This window comes from Taeniopygia guttata, chromosome 2, assembly GCF_048771995.1.
Source record: "Taeniopygia guttata chromosome 2, bTaeGut7.mat, whole genome shotgun sequence".
In the NCBI taxonomy this organism is placed as follows: Eukaryota; Metazoa; Chordata; class Aves; order Passeriformes; family Estrildidae; genus Taeniopygia; species Taeniopygia guttata.
In genome coordinates this window covers 129,842,612-129,864,539 of record NC_133026.1, presented here as the reverse complement: position 1 = coordinate 129,864,539, position 21,928 = coordinate 129,842,612, and the positions used below count along the sequence as shown (strand labels likewise).

The 21,928-nt window shown below is 42.5% G+C and overlaps 2 protein-coding genes and 1 non-coding gene across 8 annotated transcripts in view; 2 read left to right on the top strand and 1 right to left on the bottom strand.

The window, feature by feature from the left end:
* Nucleotides 1-7,012: 7,012 nt before the first annotated feature.
* Nucleotides 7,013-10,830, top strand: RPL30 (ribosomal protein L30). Of its 2 annotated transcripts, XM_030263979.4 has the most exons (5): nucleotides 7,013-7,160; nucleotides 7,248-7,298; nucleotides 8,156-8,301; nucleotides 9,328-9,458; nucleotides 10,665-10,830. In XM_030263979.4, exons 2-5 carry the CDS (start codon nucleotides 7,278-7,280, stop codon nucleotides 10,712-10,714), a joined length of 348 nt encoding a protein of 115 aa, XP_030119839.1. In that variant the 5' UTR covers nucleotides 7,013-7,160; nucleotides 7,248-7,277; the 3' UTR covers nucleotides 10,715-10,830.
* LOC115494154 (small nucleolar RNA SNORA72) lies at nucleotides 10,324-10,458 on the top strand. Its single transcript, XR_003959156.4, has one exon. It is a non-coding gene; the product is annotated as a small nucleolar RNA SNORA72 (small nucleolar RNA).
* A 1,436-nt stretch (nucleotides 10,831-12,266) lies between the features above and the next one.
* The window catches only part of MATN2 (matrilin 2), a 68,162-nt gene continuing 58,500 nt past the window's right edge, over nucleotides 12,267-21,928 (bottom strand). For 4 of the 5 annotated variants that reach the window (XM_030266456.4, XM_072924845.1, XM_030266458.4 and 1 more), the window contains 5 exons: nucleotides 21,055-21,207; nucleotides 16,432-16,503; nucleotides 15,832-15,936; nucleotides 15,493-15,588; nucleotides 12,267-12,600 (listed from right to left, as the gene is read on the bottom strand). In XM_030266456.4, coding sequence (XP_030122316.4) covers nucleotides 12,548-12,600; nucleotides 15,493-15,588; nucleotides 15,832-15,936; nucleotides 16,432-16,503; nucleotides 21,055-21,207 — 479 coding nt within the window. In that variant the 3' untranslated portion in view covers nucleotides 12,267-12,547. The remainder of the gene's footprint in view (nucleotides 12,601-15,492; nucleotides 15,589-15,831; nucleotides 15,937-16,431; nucleotides 16,504-21,054; nucleotides 21,208-21,928) is intronic. The other variant, XM_030266459.4, reaches the window with a different exon arrangement.

Here is a 21,928-nt window from a genome sequence, read left to right as displayed (position 1 = left end):
GAGCTCACTAGCTGTTAAGATTTCTGAGTATTTTAGATATAATTTCTACTACAGCAATTAATTTTATATCTATTTTCTGATAGTCCCAAATCCTGTGACTTTCCAAATCAAAGTGACTTTTCAAAACATTATGTTAATCAAGAGTTTTCTTTTTGATGACTTCTTTTCTCAGCTCTTTGGGCGCAGAACGACCAGTACCTAAACAAGTAATAAAATATTCTAAATTGTTTACTTTGTCAAGTAATTCAGGCCAAATGTTTCACGATCCAAATATTTGTAGGTCCATTGATGGCTGTTCTGTGATGCTGACTTATGAACGGCAGAGAGCTGCCTTCTGAAACAGCTATTTTTGTTTGGCCTGGGATAGCAACAACCTTGAAACTTAGCTCCTAGTACATGCCTTGTAATTTCCTGGAAAGGAGGCAATCTGAAGATTTTCTCATCAAAATGATTGCTGTCTTTAGAAATCTGCACCTGTGGATTTCTGCACAATTTGGCCTTAGAAAATGCATTTCCCATTGTACTAGCACTGGATTTAAGCTGGCTATGCATATAGGTATAAAAATGTATGTATTTATACATGTATATATTTATGTATGTACATATACACATACTTCTTAGCATGCTTTTACTGGCTGAAAATTTTGACCAGGTCTGCAGATATCCAGGTATTCACAACAGACAGTATTAAACCTCAGAGTTTTCCTTGTTTTCTAATGAGATAACCTTATTGCACTCGACCCATTTTCCTCCAGAACTCCTTTCTTTCTTTCCTTCCTTTCTCATAGGAAAGCTGCTTCAAGGGTGGCTGAAGAAAGGTTTTGATTCAGATCTAGTGAACATGGGCCTTACTGGGATTCTAAATTCCCAGTAATCTGAAACAAAGAGCTGCATTTGTCTGCCTGACAATACAGGGGATAGTTCAGTGCACAACCCTGTGAAAATCAGATGAACATGTTTGCATTTGCTGTAAATGCAATGATTATCAGAGAACACAATCTGTCACTTTTAATAGCCCTGATGTGCAAAGCTAGAGAATAATAGCTGCAGGTGTTCACACAATATTGTTGTGTAATTGTGCAGAGACTTGACCAGACTATAAATCAAAGCAGGACTGGTTTTTTTGCATATTTTCATCCTATTAAAAAATACTGTTCATATTGGTAAAATAAAGATATAGGCCTAGTTTATCAGAAGATCAGTCTTCTTTTTTGAATTGAATCTCATCATTCAGGGTTAGCATGTGACCTGTGGCACCTGAAGGATGGCTATGGACACAGTGTCCCTCTTGGCTTTAGCAGAGATTACAATTTGAAATCCCCCCCAGTCACACCACACGATTACTGGAGCTTTCCTGGTGACAGGTCAGTACCCGTTACCATCTCAGGCACCTGGCAGCTCTGACAAGGAGCAAGTGCTGAGCTCTACACAATGCCTGCTGACACTCAGGGGAAGGGGCTAAGCAGGGGTACAGCTTCAGATGTTCCTCTGCATCCCTGCTGCCAGAGTGATCCCCACTTTGTCTGAGGATCAGCAGTGCTGCCACTTCAGCTTTATAAAGACCTCTGAAGTTCAGAGAATTTAACAGAATGATCCATCCCAGACTGTACCGTAGGGTGCCCATGTACTGCTCATTTTTCAGACTTCAGAATGATTTTTCTCATTCTTCCCTTTATCTTCTTTCCAACCTTTTCTCTCAGTTAACTATACACTGTCTACAACAGCACACATAATTAGTATACATGCCTGTTTTCTTATTACCTCATTTTACTGTTCACTAGATTTTCTAATGAGTAATGAGAAAAACTGATTATATTATTACCACTGCATTTGTGGGGGCAGCGCTTGGGGTTCTATAAGACAGAGAAGTTGCTTTGGGATTTCTCTGCAGAAAGGCATGCTGCTTGGATGAACTACATATGCACTATGTCCAGTGCTGATTCCTTGCAGCCAAACTGCTACAAGGAAAAAGGAAAAATGATCACCCCACGGTGATCCTGGCCAGCTCTAGAACTTGCTTGTCTGTCCCCAGGTATGTGTAACCCTGCCACCATGGCTTGTTTGTTTATACACTGGCATTTGTGTCAGTGCTGCTGCAGGAGATTCCCTTGATGCTTTAGGATTTTAGCTTTTATATTTTTCATATATTTATAATCCTGCAATTCTTTAATGTATTACTCTGAACTCCATATAGAGTATTGGCTACTATCTTCCCATTTTGGTCAGACAAAACAATTCTTCTCTAGGCCTGGGAATCAAGGACATCTTTCTGTCTCAGGCCCCAAGAAATGTAAAACAAAAGTGAGTTGGGGTGAATGTCTTCATTACTTGAAGCTGTAATTGGAAGATTAACTTCCAATATTGCATTGGAAGCTGTAATTGGAAGATTAACTTCCAATATTGCAAGTTCCAAAACTTGCAAATGGACCAAACTTGTAAAAGTATGAAAACCTGTGACCCGTTATCCGTTTTTTGGGTGTAGCTCCTGTGAGGTCTCTGTCTGCCCTAAATGTACCTGAAGGCCCTTTAATAAATATAACCACTTTTTAGACCCTTAATTTTGTCTGGCCTCTGCTTTTAATTAATCCCAACAAGGGATCGCCCTGACTCCTCTTTTTTAGATACACTGAGTTGGTTTCATTCACCCAAAATTAAGTTGGTTTCTAATTTTTGGGATAGGTCAGTGTTCCACCACTGACTTTTCTCGTAGTGCTCTCACTCTTATACCTCTTCATGAAAAATGCATATTTTATGATTGGCTTTTTGCAAATATTAAATTGAATACTATATGCATTATGTTATATTGATTAGAAGTGCTATATTAACATTTTAATAGTATGGTAAATGTAGCTTTGTAGTTACAGTAGAGCTTTTGTAATTAAAATAGAAACTATGTACGTGGGAAGAAAGGCATGAAGTACTTGCATCGAGATAGCAGCTGCAGGACACCTAAATTTTCCAGAGAAAAATTTATGGCTCCCTAATTAGAACAAACTAACTTCTTCCTGCCTCACTCAGCCGTGAAGGTGCCACAGGATTAAGAAGAGGATATTGACCCTGATCAGACAGAGTTCTTTGTTTCAACAGAATTTATGCATCATGTATGAGATATATGAACATGCAACAGACTATTGCTTTCAAGGGTTAATTCTTTGTTCACAAGGTATGCTTTTCATGGCTTAGTGCCCAAGAGCATCCGGACATCTGTAATTCTTTGCTTTTTATTGTCTCATAATTGTCCTAACTCTAAATTTTTATTACTCTAATTGTATTACTATTTTTATAACCATTTTATTATTATTAAACATTTAAAAATTCTAAAAACAAGTGCTGGTGTTTTCCACACTTTCATACCTTTAACTAGTGCTTTCTTACATGATCTTGTCAGCATTTTAGTGGGGAAAAGTGGTGAAAGAACTTCAGGACCACTGCTCTCTGGATTAAGTTCTCCCTCTCTGTTAGAAACCCTGCTCCTATCCTCTCATCAGGCAAGCACAGAGTTAGGCCAGGGTGAGAAGTGGTGCTGCTTTCCCCAAGTACTCTGCATTCCCTGCATGCTCATCTCCACTGCCAAACTGAGCCCCAGCCCGCAGAGCCCCGAGCCAGAGTAACACCTGGCTCAGCCTGGGAAGGAGCTGACCTGCCTGGCTGGGCATGGTGGGGCAGGCAGGGGGGCTGGATGAGGGCACAGTGCCTGCTGTTGGTGCTGGGAGAAGTAACACTGCCTTCCCTGAGGCTGCCAGCTGCTCCCTGGGTCATTCCATCTTGAGACTTGTTTGTTGGAAATAGAGGCACTGTCTGCTGCTTCCCTGGCTTTCCTCTGTTTCTGCTGTGGAGGAGCTCAACATCCCTGAGGGTGCCTGAGTGCCTGATGTGTCCCCATTCCTTAATCCTCAAACAGCTCCTGTGAAGGCTCATGCAGTCCCAGCTGCTGTATTTAACAAAACAGTGGCTGTATAATATTGTTTAAGGAATTTTAGTGGGGCCAAAGCCTTTTCTTTCTTCTGCTGTAATTTCCATCTGATTTGGACTGCCCCTTTGTCTTTATAAAGGACATTTTATGGGCCACGGACTCCCAGGAGAGGCCTTCACAGAATGGAGATTTGGGGGCTGAGAGACAATAGTGCCATTTCTGCCTGTATTCCCATCACCCCCAACCCAATCCTTATTCCACCTAGATTTACGAACAGAATTTGGGGTCCAATGCCAAAAGTGTCTATCAGAAAGTTCCTTTGGAAATGCAGAGATTTTTTAAAAGCACATTACTAGAAAGAACTAGTTTTATAAACAGCTAAGTAAAGTTGTTCTCTCCGGACGTGAGCGGAGGCTGCAAGGGCATCCTTGGAAACAGCTCCCTCTCCCGGAGCCATGCATGGCTCCCGCATCCTGCAAGGTGACATAAAACCTGGAATGGCATCCACAGGACTTCACGAGGCCCATTGAGCCATTACTCCCTTGCCAGTAATTTCAACAAGAACGAAAGATGAATGTTTCATCAGATCATAACCACCGAATAAAAGTATAAAGAGTGAAAAGCAAAGTCACAGTTTGATGGGGAATAACAGCAATGAACCTGAGGGCTGGGACAAGGACAAAAAGAGGAGCAGGAGGAGAAAGAGACACAGAATGGAGTTTACTTTTCAGTTGCCAAAGAAAAGTTTGAAGTATACTTCAAAATTGATTTAATCATACTCTGTAAAGGGATAGAAATGGGCTTTTTTCTATAAAAGATATTTGACTATAGAGATACATCAAAATGTAACATTTTTATATTATTATTTATATACTACATGTATCATTTATGTGCTTAACAGAGACATTATTCCCAGAGAACTCTACCTTTAGAGATGGACCAGTGTCAGAGTTTCACTTATGATATTTCAGTTCCACTTAAGTTTGGTAACATTTTTTCCAAGATACCTTTGTCTCAGTGTTAGTTTAGATGTTAATTTAGATGCTTAAACTGATCTGTCAAAACCCAAGGCTGTTAATCAGGAAAGAAATGATTGGGATGATGGTTTGCTGCCTGTCACTAAGAAGATTATCCTGTTGGAAATATTTTGGTTAGGTCAGTGATCATACATCAGAAAAAGTTACCATGGAGGTAATCATACCAGGAGAAGGGCATAGCAGTATATTGCTATAAATTATTTCCCTTGCTTGAAATAACATCTATTAATATAAGCATACTAGAATAACTGAATGCAGCATGTTTTGTCTTGGATTTTTAGTTTGTTGCTCCATATTCCATATCAATAAATGCATGACACTTCCTAAGGACAACAAGCCTAACACTTTCCCATGCTTGTGCTAACCTGGGCGAGTCTAGCAAAGCTCCTATGCTAGTTCTGTAATTTCATAAGGATTGTACACGCTGGGATGCCTTTTTGGTGCAGTGTCTTAAGGGAATAAGTCACACCAGCAGCAAATCCCATTTCTGTCCCTTTACAAACTATGTCCTGTGGCTGGATCCCTGAGCATCCTCTAGAGGGATGTCACAGGCAACCTCCACAACTCACATGCAGAACATCCACACTGCTCATCCCTGCAGGCACCAGCTGAGCTGCTGCTGCTCTCTGCTCTTCCCTGCACCAGTCTGGGGTGCTTTTTCTAGGATGGACAGCACTGTGGGATCGAGAACAAATGTCCTCAGCCTGAAAATGGGAGCCTTATGTCATGGCCCTGGTCCCAGACGAGGCTGTGCCTGTGTGCTCAGCAAGACAGTTTTCAAGCTGGTGGTTTCTAGTGTGCACAGGGGGCAGGAGGAAGTTTCCCTGCACTGTCCCTCTGGCACAGCCAGGGACTGAGCTGCTTGGGGACAGGCTAAGGGCACTGCAGGTGGGAGTGCAGAGCCATCACCCCAGGAAAAACTGGGAGCTGCACTGAGGATGCCCAAAGCTGAACCTACTAACAGGCAGAGTCGGGCCCAAGTCTATTCCCAAGCTCAGTGGCTGGTTTAATGCATAAAACCTGTCTGTCTGCTCAGGCTCAGCCCCGTGCCGGGGCTGTATCCCGTCGGGACAGGCCAGTCATGCAGAACTGGGCGGCTGTGCAGGGAAGGGGGCAGGCACTGCTGCTTTAGCAAGGCAGTGTGCACAGCGCAGACAGCAGGGACACGGGCAGACTACCACATGTCCCCTGTGATGGTGCCTGGTGCTGCCCAAGAGATTTATGTTCTCCATCCCGTAGTTTTCCCCATCAGCCCTGTGTCAGAAGTGACACTCCCAGGGACACTGCTCTGGTGACATCCCACCTGAAGTGCTCAGCTCTGGAGTCCCCAGCACAGGAAGGACATAGACCTGTCAGACTGAATCCAGAGGAAGCCACCAAGATGATTAGAGGGCTGGAGCTAGGAGGAAAGGCTGAGAGAATTGGGATTGTTCAGTCTGGAAAAGAGAAGGCTTTGGGATGACCTGATTGTATCTTCCGGTATCAGAACACACAGGAAAGATGGACAGAGACTTTTTTTTTACGAGAGCATGTACTGCTGGTGACAGGAGAAAGGCAAATGGCTTCAAACAGAGAGTAGGTTTACATTTGATATCGGGAAGAAGCCCTTTACTGTGTGGGTGGTGAACTCACTGGTACAAGTGCTATGGATGCCCGCAGTCCTGTGAGGTATTCAAGCCCAGGTGGGATGGGGCTCTCAGCAACCAGGTCTAGCAGAAGATGGCACGGCAGCGAGGCTGGAACTAGGCCAGCTTCAGGGTCCCTAGCAATCCAGGCCGTTCCGTGATTCCGTGATGGGAGGCTCAGGCCACTACGGTTCTTCCCGCATCAGCAGCTGAGGCCTTCCGCGAGGCTGTGAAGTGCAAGAGGCGTTCAAAGAAATCCCCTCGGCGGAACGAGGGAAGCAGCGGAGATGGAAAGGCCGGGAGGCACCAGCCCCGCCGAGCCACCCCCACGGCCGGACCGCACCGGGCCGGGCCGGGCCGGGCAGCACCGGGCCGCACCGCCCCGCGCACGGGCCCCGCCCACACTCCTCATGCCGGCCCCGCCCGGCTCCGCCCCGCCAGCCCCGCCGCGGTTCGGGCGCGGTGGCAGCCGCGGGGCGGGGCGGGCTGTGCGCGGCTCTCGCGAGAGCTGCCGCCGAGTTCGCGCGGTGCTCGCTGGGGCTCGCTCCTTTCTGGCGGCCCGGCCATCTTGGCGGCGCGTCTGCGGTGAGCGGGGCCGGGCCGGGGCGCGGGGGCCGCTGCGGGCGCTGCTGCCGGGTTCTGACCGCTCCCCTCCGTCCCCCTGTGTTCCAGGTACCGCCCGACCCCGCGTGAGGCAGCAACATGGTGGCCGCGAAGAAGACGGTGAGTGAGAGCGGGGCCGCGCCGGGCGCACGTGGTGGCGGAGCGGCGGGGCCCGGCGCGGCCTGGGGCGGCGGCCGGGGGTGCTGGGGGCCCAGGGCACGGCCCGGCGCGGCCCTCAGGGCTCGGACCGTGCCCTCCGAACACTGACCGCGCCCCTCGGCCGCCTCCTCCTGCTGCGCTCCGTGTCCTCCGGTCCCTCCCGCGCCGTGTCCCGGGTGCTTGCAGAGCCCCTGAGGTGGCTGCAGGACGGGAGACGTGGTGCCGAGGGCCCCGTGCGGGTGGAATTCAGGTTTTGCCTGTCCTGCCGTGTTCTGGCCTTTCTCAGAGTGCCTCTGACAGATCTGGCTTGGTTTCTTGGTCTAACCTGTTGTCATGAGCATCACGCTCCCGTGTTTTAATATCAGTTCGATATCTCACAGTTACTTCTTTCTGCTGCCCTACGTAATGTTGTCAGTGTGCGCCCTGGGGAGAGACAGATTCTGAACCTGGCTTAGATGTGCAAGGCAGAAGTGGTACGTACTTGGCCTTGACTAGCTGAGCATGACAAAAGCTTGTCAGATACACACAGATGTCGCCGATTTATGTAGATAGCAGCAAAAGGGCTTTGAGATGTATTTTCCGACTGGGAGAGGTGGGGGTAAGAAAGAACTTTCTGAACTTGTGAAAGCACAGTATCAGCAAAGCCCCTGTCCATAGGCTTTCTCATACTCAGGTAACTGACTGGCCTTTCCTAGTCCATGTTCCAGATTATAGGGAGATTATGAAAAATGTATATATTTGAAATTTCTCTATTGTGTTCTCTTATTGTTTTGAAAAGCATGAAGTAACACAGTAATGCTTTTTTACATCTTTTTCAGAAAAAGTCTTTGGAGTCCATCAACTCCAGGCTTCAACTGGTTATGAAAAGTGGCAAATATGTGCTTGGGTACAAACAGACCCTGAAAATGATTCGTCAGGGCAAAGCCAAGTTGGTCATCCTTGCCAACAACTGTCCTGCTTTGAGGTAAGCAGATGTGGGAGAAAACAATTCTAAGTTGGGTTCTTTGTACAAAGGCAGTGTGTGCTTGGTAGTTTGCTGTGTAATTATTTCAAGTCTAGAAGTGTTGAAATGCTTCCTGGTGTTTTTCTGGCTTTCTGATTCAAGGAAAGGCACTAGAGAAAGTACTGGAAGCTTTTCACACTCGATAGTGTTCACTAAGAGTGTAATGGGGCTGAATTCCTATGTTTTTCCGAATTAGTGTATTGAAAAAATAATTTTATAGCTAGGAAAACTGATAAAAGATTTAAAGTATTTGAAGCACACAAAATTTGTCAAAGTTGGTTATAAATTTGGAGTTCCGGCCAGTGAAACTGCTTTTTTGAGAATGTAACTTGTACTAACATCATGATGTTTTCCTCATTGAATACCTTGGCCCTTTTTGTTGTTGAGGGACGTTGTACAGGCTCAAGAAAATGTAAATTAAAAAACCCAAAAATTAGATAATTGAGAAATAGCAGGACTGTTGGAGTGGGCAGCAATCCCCAATATTAGTGGGGATCTGAAAATGCCTGGGAAACAGTATTGACTGCTAGACTCGCCTAGAGGAAGTCAGAAGAGAGGGCAGCATAGATGGACTTTCTATTTTAAAATAAAATACATGGTTCTTTTCTCAGCTGCAACAACTGTGTCTCTGTTCAGCATCTGGACACCAGTGGCCATCAGCTCTCTTAGTTTATGCACTTTGGCACATAAAAAAGGCCTTTCAGAGGTCTGCAGGTGGTGAATCCTTCTACCATGTAGAAACGAGCCTGTGTAGGAGCAGCCTGAAGGGTTTGTTGTTACAAACCTTCAGCAGACATCTAAGTAAAGGTTCCTGAGCCACAAGCGTGGAGTGGTGCTGCTTCAAAAGAAACAGCTGTTTCTCTGGGTGGGAAGGAAAAGTTTAGGGTCTTAAGGTTTAAGTGTGGTAGGAGTTAAAGCTGCTCTCTCTGTATTGCAGTTGGTCAGAATTGTTTGTGGTCCTGTTAACACCCAATTTTTGGATTTCAGAAAATCAGAGATTGAGTACTATGCTATGCTTGCCAAGACTGGTGTCCATCATTATAGTGGGAACAACATTGAGTTGGGCACAGCATGTGGAAAATACTACAGAGTGTGCACACTGGCCATCATTGACCCAGGTAATTCCCTCCTGCAGTATGGGGGCCACATGAGGAGGAGTCTGTGGATCCTCCCTTCTCCTGTGAGTAGCAGCACTGAGCAAGGAATGAGCAGCAGTGATGACACACTTCACTTACTGCCTTTTTCTGTCAGGTTTAACACTTAAAAATTTCTCTGACCATGATCCTGTTCTTTTCCAAGTCCTAGTTTCTTAGAACCTGGAAGGACTTCTGCTTCTTTTGCACATAGCTCTTCTAATGCTGAGCCCTGTGAGCATTTTGTCTGCTTCTCAGTCTGTAGGGAGATTTCAGTGTCTGGGAAACAACTGTATGGGAATGCTGAATCCATCAGCTAGGACATGAGCTTGCACAACATACTGTTTACAACAGCCCTGTTGGACTGCTTTTAGTCTGAGATAAAGGATTGTGACTTGTCCTGCTTCCCAGAATAATAAATAGAAAAATAATCAATAGGCAGGTGGATATTCATCAAGGGAATGAAAATTACATTCAATAATTCATTTTAAAACTGTTTGTATGTAATTGCTGTGGAATGGTAACAATCTTTGACCCAGAGAGTTGCTCAGATTCCTTATATAGAATGCTAAGTAGGTGACTTCCCAGAACGTTTTAAGAGAAGAATCAATCCTTTGTTCTGTTTGTTGGCCAGAATGCATACACATAGGTTTAATGATTTCTGTAATAACTTAAACCAACTGTTCCCCAAGTAACAATGATTTGAATTTCCTACTGCTTCAGGGAACTTCATTTATCTTGCTCGTATTCAAATAGTAGCTGTAAACTTAATTTTCCAAACGTCACTTTCAGGTTTGGTTTTGGGTGGGGTGGGGGCTGCAAGTCAGTCCTAATGCTCTGTAGGCTGCCAATGCGAATATTCTCGCTGTCCTGATATTTCTGTGATCAGGGGAGGCTAGACATTCGCTATAGTAAAACTATGCATTGTGTCCTCCAGGACTAGATGGATGTTTTAGTCCTGGCTTTGTAAATGCTGGTGACAGGTGCATAATTACTGTAAATACTGTATTTGGATTAGAAAAACAGTTAACAAGTGTTCTTAGCAATGTTGGCAGAATTACTTGTTTTTTTCCTAAGCAGACTATCTAGAATCACAGTGGTGATTTTACGGGTGGGTTTTTTTTCTTAGTTTTATTCCTGAAAGTCATCTTTCTGTGGGTCCTCTTGTAACAATACGTTCTTGTTTTACAGGTGACTCTGACATCATCAGAAGCATGCCAGAACAAACCAGTGAGAAGTAAATGCTGTAGAGGTGTTATTTCTGCAATAAAACTGGTTACAGATCTCTTTTAAAGAAAAATTTGTATTATACCTTTGTTGGTTTTAGGGAACAAACTATATAAATTAAGATTCCTTACCACTGCTGTGCTTCTTGTTCTGTTAGAAATAACCTTCACATGGCAAAATTTGCCTTTCATTCTGTAGGCATTGTGGATCTTAAGAGGTAAGTGAGGGAAGGCTTCATATGATCGTGGCAAGTATGATGCCAAATCCCAGCAGGCTGGAGCTTCCTTAGTGTTTGCATTTGGAGTGCTGATGCGAACACAAGGCATCACCTAAGGGACAGTAGCAAATTTGGGATGTTGTTGGGGAGCCCTAGAGGTTTACTTACATAAAATACTTCACACTGTTTTTACCAAGTGAATCAAGTACTGATGTGCATTAGTCCCTTAGTCTTTTCCTTCTAAGAGTACATATCTGTAAAAGGACAAAAAGGATATAGCTTCTAGATGTGTAACATACACTTTCAGTAAGATACCAGTTAACTTCATGAAGCTGTTTTTAAATCAATAGCCTTTTTTTTTAGTTTTCTGAAGGTACTACTGAAGAGAGATGAGCTGGACTTCTCAAGTCACAATTGCTGAGAATGTCAGTATCTTAGAGATTTGTGTGTTTTGTTTGAGACCATGACTGCAGGATGTTCCTTATTACTAGGGATTGTTAATTGAGGTGCTAGTGATTTTCTGACATGGTAAAAGCAAACACCTAATGAAAGAATGTACCTGTAACCTTGCAGAATTCTAAAGTATGCCAAAGCACAAGGTATCTTTCAAAGCTTGCTGTTGTATGTCCATGCACATTCACCATCTTGTCTGATATCACTTAATTGCTTAAGTTTTGCTGTAACTACTTCTGTTATAAAGTGAATGAAGTTTGGTGTTTCCATTTGGAGATGGTCAAGAGGCAAACTCTGAGGTGTGTCAGAGCAAAGGAGAAGTGCTGGTGTATTTACATATTAAACCACAAATCTGGATGAGTTGCAGTCAAGGGAAGGGAGTGAGACTTGAAAACACTTCAGGTGGCCAGAATAGAAGGAGTTTGCTGGTTTTGTTCGTGTTTTAGTATTTAACAGGTGTGCAGCTAGCTGAATTGACCAAGTAATACTTTCAGAATTAATATACTACTTGCATTCAGGAAAGCTAGAGAATCAGTGAATACTGACCAAAGGACAGCAGGGAAAAGTTGGGTAGTCTGGACATGATAAGAAAAATTTTTGAAACTTCAAGTTGTGAAGCCCTGATAATCCAGTGGACTTCCCACTTTGATAATTTAATTCCATCATAGCTTAAACACAAACGTGTAACTATATTTTTGCTTCCCACTGATTCCAGTAGTAACTCTTGTTTGAAGAATCCAGGTCAAGCCCATGGCTGTGAATGCTGTCTCACTTGTTCTATGTATGTCTCTACATAGAACTATATATACACACAAACTGCTTAAAATGCTAGGAGTGGAGGAGGGAAATACAGAAAAGCAAGTAAAACAAATTCACACCCTAAAAATACTGTAAAATTTCAAAAAAATAACAGCATTTTATTATTTTGCATAGCTTATTTTGGTTGTTCTGCTTAATTAGAATGTCTGCTAATTACTAAATAGTTTATATAAAAATTTCAACATTCCTTATCTGCAATCAATGCAAGACAACACATGGCATATAAATGCAAGGATCCAGAATATTCTTTTCAACTTCAGACACAAAGATGTTATTTTACTTTGAACCAGTTTAAGAAAATAGCTCTGACAAGTTTGTATATATAAATATACAGTGTAGCATACACTTAAAATTCTGATCAGTATTTTAGTCTGTTTTCCAAGTCTTCCATTCTCTTTGTCATTTCTTCCAGTAGATAAAAGTTAAGGAAAGACAGCTACTGATAGGATTCATTAACAGAAAAAGTCAGCTACCTGATAGGATGCATTAATAGAAAAAGTAAGCTACCTGATTACTATGGTCCATAAACATTCTCTTGTTTCTCCTCTTTGACTTCCAGTAGTGTCTCATACAATATTCCCCTGTATTTTCTTGTTCTGATTTGATCAGCTGAGTTGAGAAAGCTGTGTGAAGCCCCATTCCTTAACAGGCATACCTTGTCATGGAGTTCAGACTGCAGCTTATTAAAAAGGCGGGTTCTACAAAGGGATTGCTTTTCTCTATTTTAAGGGAGGGTAAATATTTATCTAGTTAATGCTGTTTAAAAAATGTTTTACTTAATCATATGGAAAACTGCACATAAGTAACAGTATATTATAAAACTATGGGGCTCTGAGACCCCAGTAAGAATGTCTGCTCTGCATGATCTGTTCCAGGTCACAGTTGTGACAGTGCTTCCCAGACAAATGTGGGATAGAGCCCAACAAACTCCATGGGATCTAGGGCTGTAGCAATGCAAAGTAGTGTACAGCCTCCCTTTCCTGATAAGCACTTCCAGTTGGCAGGAATTCTGTCTCCTGCAGGAAGAGGTTGGACCAGTATTGTTTACTTCAACCCCTCTCTCAGAGTGCCACAGAGATGCTGCAGCCAGGGGAAGCTGAGAGGAAGAGGAGGCCTAGTATCAAGCGAGATCTGAAGGTGCTGAGATCTACCTCAGAAGGATGAATTTGCTGCACCCCACTCCTTGCTTCTTTGATTAGAGTCTTGATTTCAGCATTTTAAGGTCTTACACAAGGGAAGATGGAAAACTGGGCATATAAATTGGGATCTTTGACACATTGCTGTTAGGAATTTTTTAAGGCAGACAGGCAAGTAGAATTTGGCCTCTTGAGTTTGGCCAGAATATGCTGTTCCCCCCTCCATTGTCAGCAGGAAAATCTCTTGCTGGCAAGGAGCAAGGGTAGGTATCCTGCTTCTGTGGGTGTCCAGTCTGCCTGGACATTGGGTTTGGTAATGTCTCATCTGCCTGCTGCGGCAAGGTTACTCTGTGCATAGGAGCACCATGTGAACTGCGTTTTCTTCAACAGCCATATTTCTCAGGTGTTCACAGAGGCAAAGTTGAAACAGTGAAACTGCACTCGACTTACCAACAGAAGTTAATGTAGCTGGACACAAAACAGTATGGACTGGTCCCTATAAATTTGTATTGTGTAACTGGAGCTAGTTTTGCAGGCAGTTCTCCCTCCCTCACCCTCCAGATCTCTGGATGAGGACTAGCCAGCAGTCTGCAGTTCCAAGGACTAGTATATCACCTCATATCTGAGCTGCTCCTGAGATAAGGCAGAGAAATAAGGTTTGTAAAAAAGAGGAAATTGGATGGTTCATACTCTTCAAAGCAGTGGTTGCACAGTGCTCTGAGGAAGTGCTTAGCACTGTTCCTATAAAAATTCCTAGTCTCTGAGTCAGTGTTGACAGGTTTTCCATCACTTTGAGCCATTGGAGTAAAAATCACAGGGTTGCCTGCTCAAATGGTAAAGCAAAAAAATCACATGTTGCTAAGGTTCTAAGCTTAGTAACTAAGTTCTTTGATTCTGAGTAAGCTCAGAGTTCCTCACAGCCCAGCTGCAGGACATTGCGGTGAAGAGCTTCTGAAGGGGCAAGAATTGGTCTCCTTTCTTGTCAGCATGCAGTTTGGAATGCTGCATGTCATATAACACTTAAGGATGTGGGAAATTACCTAGAAACTTTTCTCCAAAGTTGTTTGAAGAAGTCCCATCAGAGTAGTATGTATGTTGATGAGCATTTGAAACACCTGGCAAAAACCTTACATGATGGCTTTCTCCTCCTTTATGAAATCTGCTTTGCATGGAGTAATTTAATCAAGTGACTAGAACATAATTCCTTAAAGTGTCTGCCAAAGGATTCCCTTGGGAAGGTAAGAGATAGGCTGGCTGCTGCAGGGAAGGTCTGAACTAGGCAATGTTCTGTGTCAGGTTACCAGCCACAGAGGGCTCTGCTTGCCTCCCTCTGGACAGACTGTTCAGAGTCTGAAGCTGTTCCTGTCTAGGAAGCACAGAGTGATGAGCTGTTGGTATCACTGCACTCTTCTGTGCAGAGAGAAGTGCTTACTGCTCTTGCTCACGGTTACACAACTCAAGTAGATGTGATGTCTTCTTAGCACTTATTTGATCAGAAGCAGCTTTCATGAAGAAAACAGAATTTGCTGCATAAATAGTGCATGATGAGTTGTATTGCCACTTTACTGCTGTTTCCTGAGATGTGGATATTGCAGGCATCGTAAAGGCTGCTGCACTAGCAGCTCCCTTGAAATAGACTAATTGGGTGGCAGAAGCTAGTGATCTGTACTTTACTAACTTTTATCTGCTTTTCTTTTAATGCAATATTAAACAAACCTGGGTCTTCTGATTTCCTCTTCATCTAGAGTATGGTTTTAAATGAATCACTGCATATGGTGCTTTACCAAGGAGTTCAGCAGCGAAACATCTGTACTCTGACACCTGTAGTCATTAAATGTTATTTAATTTGGCATCTGAAGAAGTAACCCAAAGCAAAGCATGTTAGTCTTGAATTTAACCAACTGTTTCTTTGCTGTTCCTGAAGGTGTTTACTGTAAGGGGTTATTAAAGTTCAAGATCCTTGTTAATATTTTGGTCCTTTCTATGAAGGGGAGGCAGATTAAAAGTTGAAGGCCTTACTCCTTGGAAACTAACTATTACATAGTTAAGATTTTCTTTACAATAAACTGATTTTAGCTATGGAGGCAGATTAGACTTGATGTAAAAACATTGTTTTAACCTGCCTTACTTATCTTACCTGTAAGGAACAGTTACTCAGAAAGGATATATCGCTGGGTGAGTTTTCTTACTTCACTGGTTGCATAGTTCTGGAATGTGACAAGATTTTCACATTTGCATTGGTCATTATCTTTTGAGGCTTTTGCTGAAAAACACAAACATTTAAGTATAGATGAATGCTGAATAAATTGAAGAGGATGGGGAGGAAACAACAAGGCATTATAAATGCAGAACAGGTTTAATAAAGCTTCCTGTTCTCAAAACAGGTCAACATCCCCAGGAACGCCCTGAGGCAGATTCTGTCAGTACTGGAAAACAGTACACAATGTGTAGTCCTCTATGTTCAAAGAACAGTCTGGGTTATTCTAAACAAAAGGAACCCGATTACCTGTTGTTGAGTGGATGTGACTGTCTTCAAAAAGATACTTGTGGTGTACTGCAAGATGTGGACAGTCAATGACATCTGTGATGGCTATTGTGGTTGATTCAGGTCCTGCAGGAAACCCCCCAAAACTCTAAAAATCAGACCCACTAAATTATAATTTTTTTTCTACTTTCATGCACTGAGTTCTCCTTAATTAGTAAGTAATCTCACTAATTGCAGTGAGGATCATTCAAGGAAAGGATTAGGGATACAAAGATATGAAAAAACCAAGCTGTTAGGCTGTATTTGCTGTGTACATGATACAAGTTGTGGGTTGCAGAACTGAAAGGGAATTGTGAAGGTTCCTGTGAAAAACAAGTGATTGAAAGCTGAACATGCTTAAAGAGTGAAGCACAGTGTTGAAATACAAGCTTCCCCATGAAGTATTTCATTCAGATGATGTAAGAAGCATGCAGCCATGCTTTTGTTACAGTGAATTTCCATTTTTCACATCGCAGGGTCACTCAGAGGGGTGAGGAGGCATGGGACAAACCATTTTAGCTGAATTGTGAGAGTTATCTACAGAAGGCAGCAGGAGAGGACACTTGAGTTAAAACAGCCAACCTGAAGGCTGTGGACCAGTCTTATGAAGCCTCCCAGATGATGCATCCTGCTGGTGAGGTGACTCTTTCAAGGCTGGTTAGATAGAAATTTCCAAAGGAAATTATATCACAAAAGGAGCAATTAAAATGTTCACATTCTCTAGAATTGGAGATGTTTCTTGCCAGTAGCTTGATATTTGTCTCTCATAACACATGGAGAATGCCTCATACCTGTGCAATTTAGAAGAGGTCCAGTGTTGATGGAAACTCCACAACTTGCCCTTCAACTCAGACTATCAGAAGAAGTCCTCCAAAACCAGAAGTGAATATTTAATAATAGTGAAGCAATCTGAAATGACAGCAATCTACTTTGTGTCCTACAGTGAAAATTCTTTCATGTTTCATTATCATCCATCATCCTTTGGGATGAACTAAATAAGAATATTGCTTGGAGAAAGAAAAAGGTTCTTCCTGGCCTTCTTTATAATGGGAAATATTGATCAGGGAGTTGGGAGTTTTTAGGTAAGAAGGATGCAGCAGAGTCTATTTGATACACTACAGTTGTAAGAAAAAATACACATTTCTAATTCACGAAGCACAGCCTTTAAAATGTAAGGATTTATTTCAGAGTCCACACCCGGATCTTTTTAGTCAGGAGATTGGGAGGAAACGTGTTGCGGGTAGAACCTCAGCCGCTGTGTGCCCTGCCCCTGCCTTGCCCCCAGAGGGCAGAGTGGCGGCAGCCGCGGTTCCCTGACCCGGTCCCTCGCCAGGCAATGAACGCTTCATCCTCCGCGGCCCCCGGAGCCCTCCGGGCCCGGATGAACAGCAGCATTGAACAACTGCACCTCGTGACCGATCATGCCAGGGTGATGGAGCATCTGGGACACACCTCCTCCTCTGGAACCTAGAGCTCCTTCCCTGAAAGTGAATGCACGGGAGTAAAAGATGACAGTGTAAAACTGGCCTGATACACCATGAGGATGCAGTAGGGAGGTGGAAGATGCTTCTGTGACATCCAGCTTTGCTTTAACTATTCCCTGCTGGTTTAGTCAGTTTTGACAGATGAATAACAATATACAGCTGTGCTAAGTTGCACTGGGGAAGAGATGAGGCCCTTTTGAGTGGAGGTTGGAATTACGGAGCATGAATATCAGGGAAGAACAGGTGAGTGGTTGAATAAGACCAGAGATGAGGCAGCAGAACTACAATATTTATACAGAGATATAGATATCTCAATCTGCATGGGAACCAGCTGCTGGAAGGAGCTCTGATTTTGGAGAAGAGTTCAGGGCAGAGCAGTGTGGGATAAGATCACAAGGGAATTAAACCAGAAGCAGAGTCTAGCTGAAGAATGATCAAGTGGGAACAAGGATGGTGAAGATGTTTGTTATAGGAGACATAGAGCAGGTAAGATGAATCTTGAGTGTTTGACCCTGGGTCATGACTTGCTCCAGAAGTTGCTCAGCTAATTGAGAGGGTTGTTTAAGAAGGGCAGAGGAACTGACCTGAAATGTTTGAGCTTTGGACATTGGGCTGGTATGGACACGTAATTAGGGACAGAAAAATGACAGATGCACTGGTAGAGGTGTGGCAGGAGGCCTCCAGTTTAGAATGGGAATTTAGCATTTAAGAAATTCCTCTTCAGGCTTCAGAAACCAGTTGGGGCTTTGAGATTTCTAATCTCATTGCTTCTGTGAAGCTGAATAAACACAAGTAGTGACAGACTGATCACCCTGAATCCCTTGGTGAAGTCAGTGCAATGAATAAATTTGTTGGGGAACAATGCTGAAGTTGGATGTTTGCTTTTAGTGTTCTGTTTTGTAACAAAACATAATTAATTAGTTAGGAGGAGACTGAAAAGGTGTCATCAAAAGCAGTGTCTGATTATTTGCTGAACTGATAACCATCCACAATTTGGAAGGAGAACAGAATGTTAACCAGCTGCCTGCAGAGTACTGTCATCTGATCAGGGCTGGGGTCTTGTGACAAAAATAGTATATGACCACGTAATTAAAAGCTCCCATAATGCGCATGCTCAGGACTGAAGCTGCAATCATACTCAATATGTATGACATTGCTGGAGCCTCGTTAGTGCTTCCAGTCAGATTAGAAATTAACATTAACCAAGGCAGTGAATGAGAACCTTCTGACCGAATTCCTTTTAATAAGAGGCAAGAGGAAAAAAAACCCCTCCTATTTTTGCCTTTACTATTAGTCATCAAGAATAATTAATAGTAATCAGCAGCTATTTTACAAGGCAGATGCTTTCTTGCAGAATAAAAGAAAAATGTCTGACCCCCAAAAAAAATATTTGGAGGACTTCGACATTAGCTGGAAACATGCAGTGCATCTACAGCTGGGATTAGGGATGAGAGGCTCTTTCAGTGAGTCCATGAGGACAGGATCTCCTCCTGTCCTCACAAGGTGGAGCCTCGGCAGACCTCAGCTAAGGACCAAAGCTGGAGTAAAGATAAAAATCATTGCTATTGCAGAAGAAAAAAATTGCACTGTATACAACAGAAGGAATTAAAAAAAGAACTTTTAGATGGTGTAACAGGTTTGGAGGCAGACTTTCTGGTGGAGTGAGTTGATGAGTAATAGGTAGTCCTGGAGTGTCCAGAAAAACAAGGCTGGGTCAGTCCTCAGTTCACAGGTGTGAGGCATTCATTGCCTGTTGTTGAGAGAGGGGGTAGACAGAAGCTGAAGCACCAGTGCTGCCCAGTTACTGGAGGTGTAGACATGAAACTGCCACAAAGGGGCAGGATTTACTTATTTTTTCATATTGTAAATAATGTAGTTAAAAGGGAAAAAAAAATGTGGTTGCTAACCACTGTTGTGGGTACCTGAAGGATGCATTTCCATCACTGAGCTCTGGGGTTTGCTGGTCAGTGAGAGTTATTGTGCTGGGGTTTCCTAATGAGTGAGAATTATTGTTCTGGCTGCCAGATAGTTTTGGGTTTGCCTTCTCCAAAAGCTTTTAAGATGACATGCTGTCATTGGAAGATTATCTGCCTAATAAGGTTAATTGAACTGACTTGGTTTTATATTATCATAGTATTTATTATTTCAGAAAGGTGAAACTAGGACTTCTTAGGACTGAAGGACAAAGAGTATGCAAGCTAAGAAACATCCTTAAAGTCTTTTTTAGAGATGCATTCTTGAGATCTGTATAAAGAAATGTCCTGCAGCTGATTTTATACAAAAATGTAGAAAAAAAAAAAAAAGGGCAAAATCTGTTTGCATTTAATTCCAAGAAAAACAGGCAGATAAAATCTAGTGAAAATTAAATAACCTTGCACAATTCTAGTCTTACAACTAACATAATTCCATATGTTGTTTCTGAATTTTGCTTCAGGTTCCAGTTGAATGTCCAAAAAAATACTGAGTCTTGAGAATGTATGAGTGGGAGAGACTTGCTGTCCTCTCCCTGGATCCATAGCTTTCATCTCAGCTCAGATACCCCCTTCCCCCTATGTCGGAATCTGTGGGTATTGATGATTCCGAGATTGTAGAAAGTCTCTGTCTTTCTGCCCCGCTGCCAAAGAAGAAGCCATAATTCTTCTGTGCTGTTTTCAAGGCTGTTTATTCTTGCTTATCTCTAACATGTTCTGCTGCCCTGCCGCAGGTCTGTCCTGCAGGGCAGCGTGTGGGGCTCTGCCCTCAGTTGGATGTTACAAACATTATATACCAGAAATTACATGTGCTATATTTACAATAATGTGCCAATATCTATCACCTACGTTAAACAGCGTGTCCCCAGCCTAAACCAATAGAAAAATGCCAACACTACAGTGAAACATGGAGGGCATGAAGGAGAAAAAGGACAAGACACACCCAATTTCCTCCATCTTGTCCCCTCTGAACCCCTTATCTAGAAACCTAAAATTTTACTTTTGCACCCGTGCCACACTTAATTATTACTCATATCAAACACTCAGAGCTTGTAATTCATCCTGTAAGATTGAAAACTCTTTTCCATGGACAGAGGTCACAGACAGTGTCTCTCGGGGCTCTGTACAGGGGGGTTCCTGACCCCCTGCCAGGGTCCCAGGCCTTCCAGGGCAGCCAGAGGGATGCTCTGGATTCCCATACCCTTACAAAACTTCATCTGGGAATGTTTATATACAAGCTGTTTGTTCCAGAATGAAGAAGGGTGCTTTCAGAAACAAACCTTTCATATTTGTGTAGCAAAACTCAGAGCTTATGCATAACTGAAATCCACTCTTTGTAGCTGTGAACTATTTTTAGTCTATAAATACAACAGATCTTGACAATTTATTTTGCTGTGGTTTAGGTTTTTGCTGCTGGTCTTAGGATTTTTTTTTTTTTTACTCTCATTAAGATATTACAAATACCTGATTATTTTCCCACATTCCTAATGAAATATTGCTGGAGTGGGGGACAATGCATGGCTGACTCAATCATAGAAATAGAAAAGAGAAGAAGTGATTGATTCTTCAAGGCATAGAATTGTACATCTTATGAAACCTTCATGAAAATAAAGGGAAGATAATTACTAATACATTTACCCAGTGATAGATTAACAATATATATTCTTCATGTATTAAAGGGCAGAAAAATCCAAAAAGCAAAACACCTGAAAACATTTATTTCTATCTGAAGGAAAATGGGATTTTCTTACCTTCACAAATTTGGGCTCTTAGCTCTTCACTTATGTCCTCCAGAGCTGTGAAATCCTCAGCATAGAAGAGATGTTTATATGATGGCTCAGATGCAATTTCCAGCAGTTCTTCCTCAATTGCTTTTCCTATTCCAATGGCATAGATTATTATACCTGGATTCAAAAGAAATTGCACATCCTTATTATTTCAGCAGTTCTAATTCTAAGCCCTTGTTCATCCATGAAAGGAAAATAAGGGAGAAAGGGAGAGCCCAAGAAATGTATATTATATGTAACTTTAAAATCAGTGAAGAGGCTTAATATGCTTTAGTTACTGGGAGATTTGCAGAAACTCTCGTTTGCTGTAATTTGACATACAGTTTTTGTGTTAAAGATATGACGCTTGCCTGGCCACTACTGATAGTAAATGGTCCCAGAAAGAATATTATAAACAATAACAATGCAAGAGAATCACACAGTTCAGCTTCAATTTGCACTGGAAGATCACTTTATCTTGCATTGTAATGGCACTCTTGTTAGCACGTGCCCATCTCATATCCTTTGATTCTTTTCCCTTTTCTCCTTACAGAGAGGTATCAATCCTGATCAATGCTCTACTAATCATGCATCAAATTCTGATTAATATGTCAAATCAATAAAACAAGCACAGAAAAAAAGATGTGCAAAATCTTTTGAAGTCTGGCTATTTTCTCTGTGTTGTGGCCCATCAGCCATGGTTCTTAAAGCAGTTTATCATAAAATAACAAAAAAAGTTTAGCAAAATAAAAAGAGATTGTTTATTTTCTTGACAAGTTTTAAAAATCTTCAGTTCACTCTACTAAACAGATGAAAATATTCTGATTTGTGGTACAGGTGTTCTAAAGGATGGATGTCT

What these genes read in the sequence shown, in the direction of transcription:
- RPL30 (XM_030263979.4), top strand. Translation starts at nt 7,278, where the DNA reads ATGGTGGCCGCGAAGAAGACG. An exon ending in TGGTGGCCGCGAAGAAGACG is followed by an intron (nt 7,299 to 8,155) that starts GTGAGTGAGAGC and finishes CATCTTTTTCAG; the next exon opens with AAAAAGTCTTTGGAGTCCAT. An exon ending in ACTGGCCATCATTGACCCAG is followed by an intron (nt 9,459 to 10,664) that starts GTAATTCCCTCC and finishes CTTGTTTTACAG; the next exon opens with GTGACTCTGACATCATCAGA.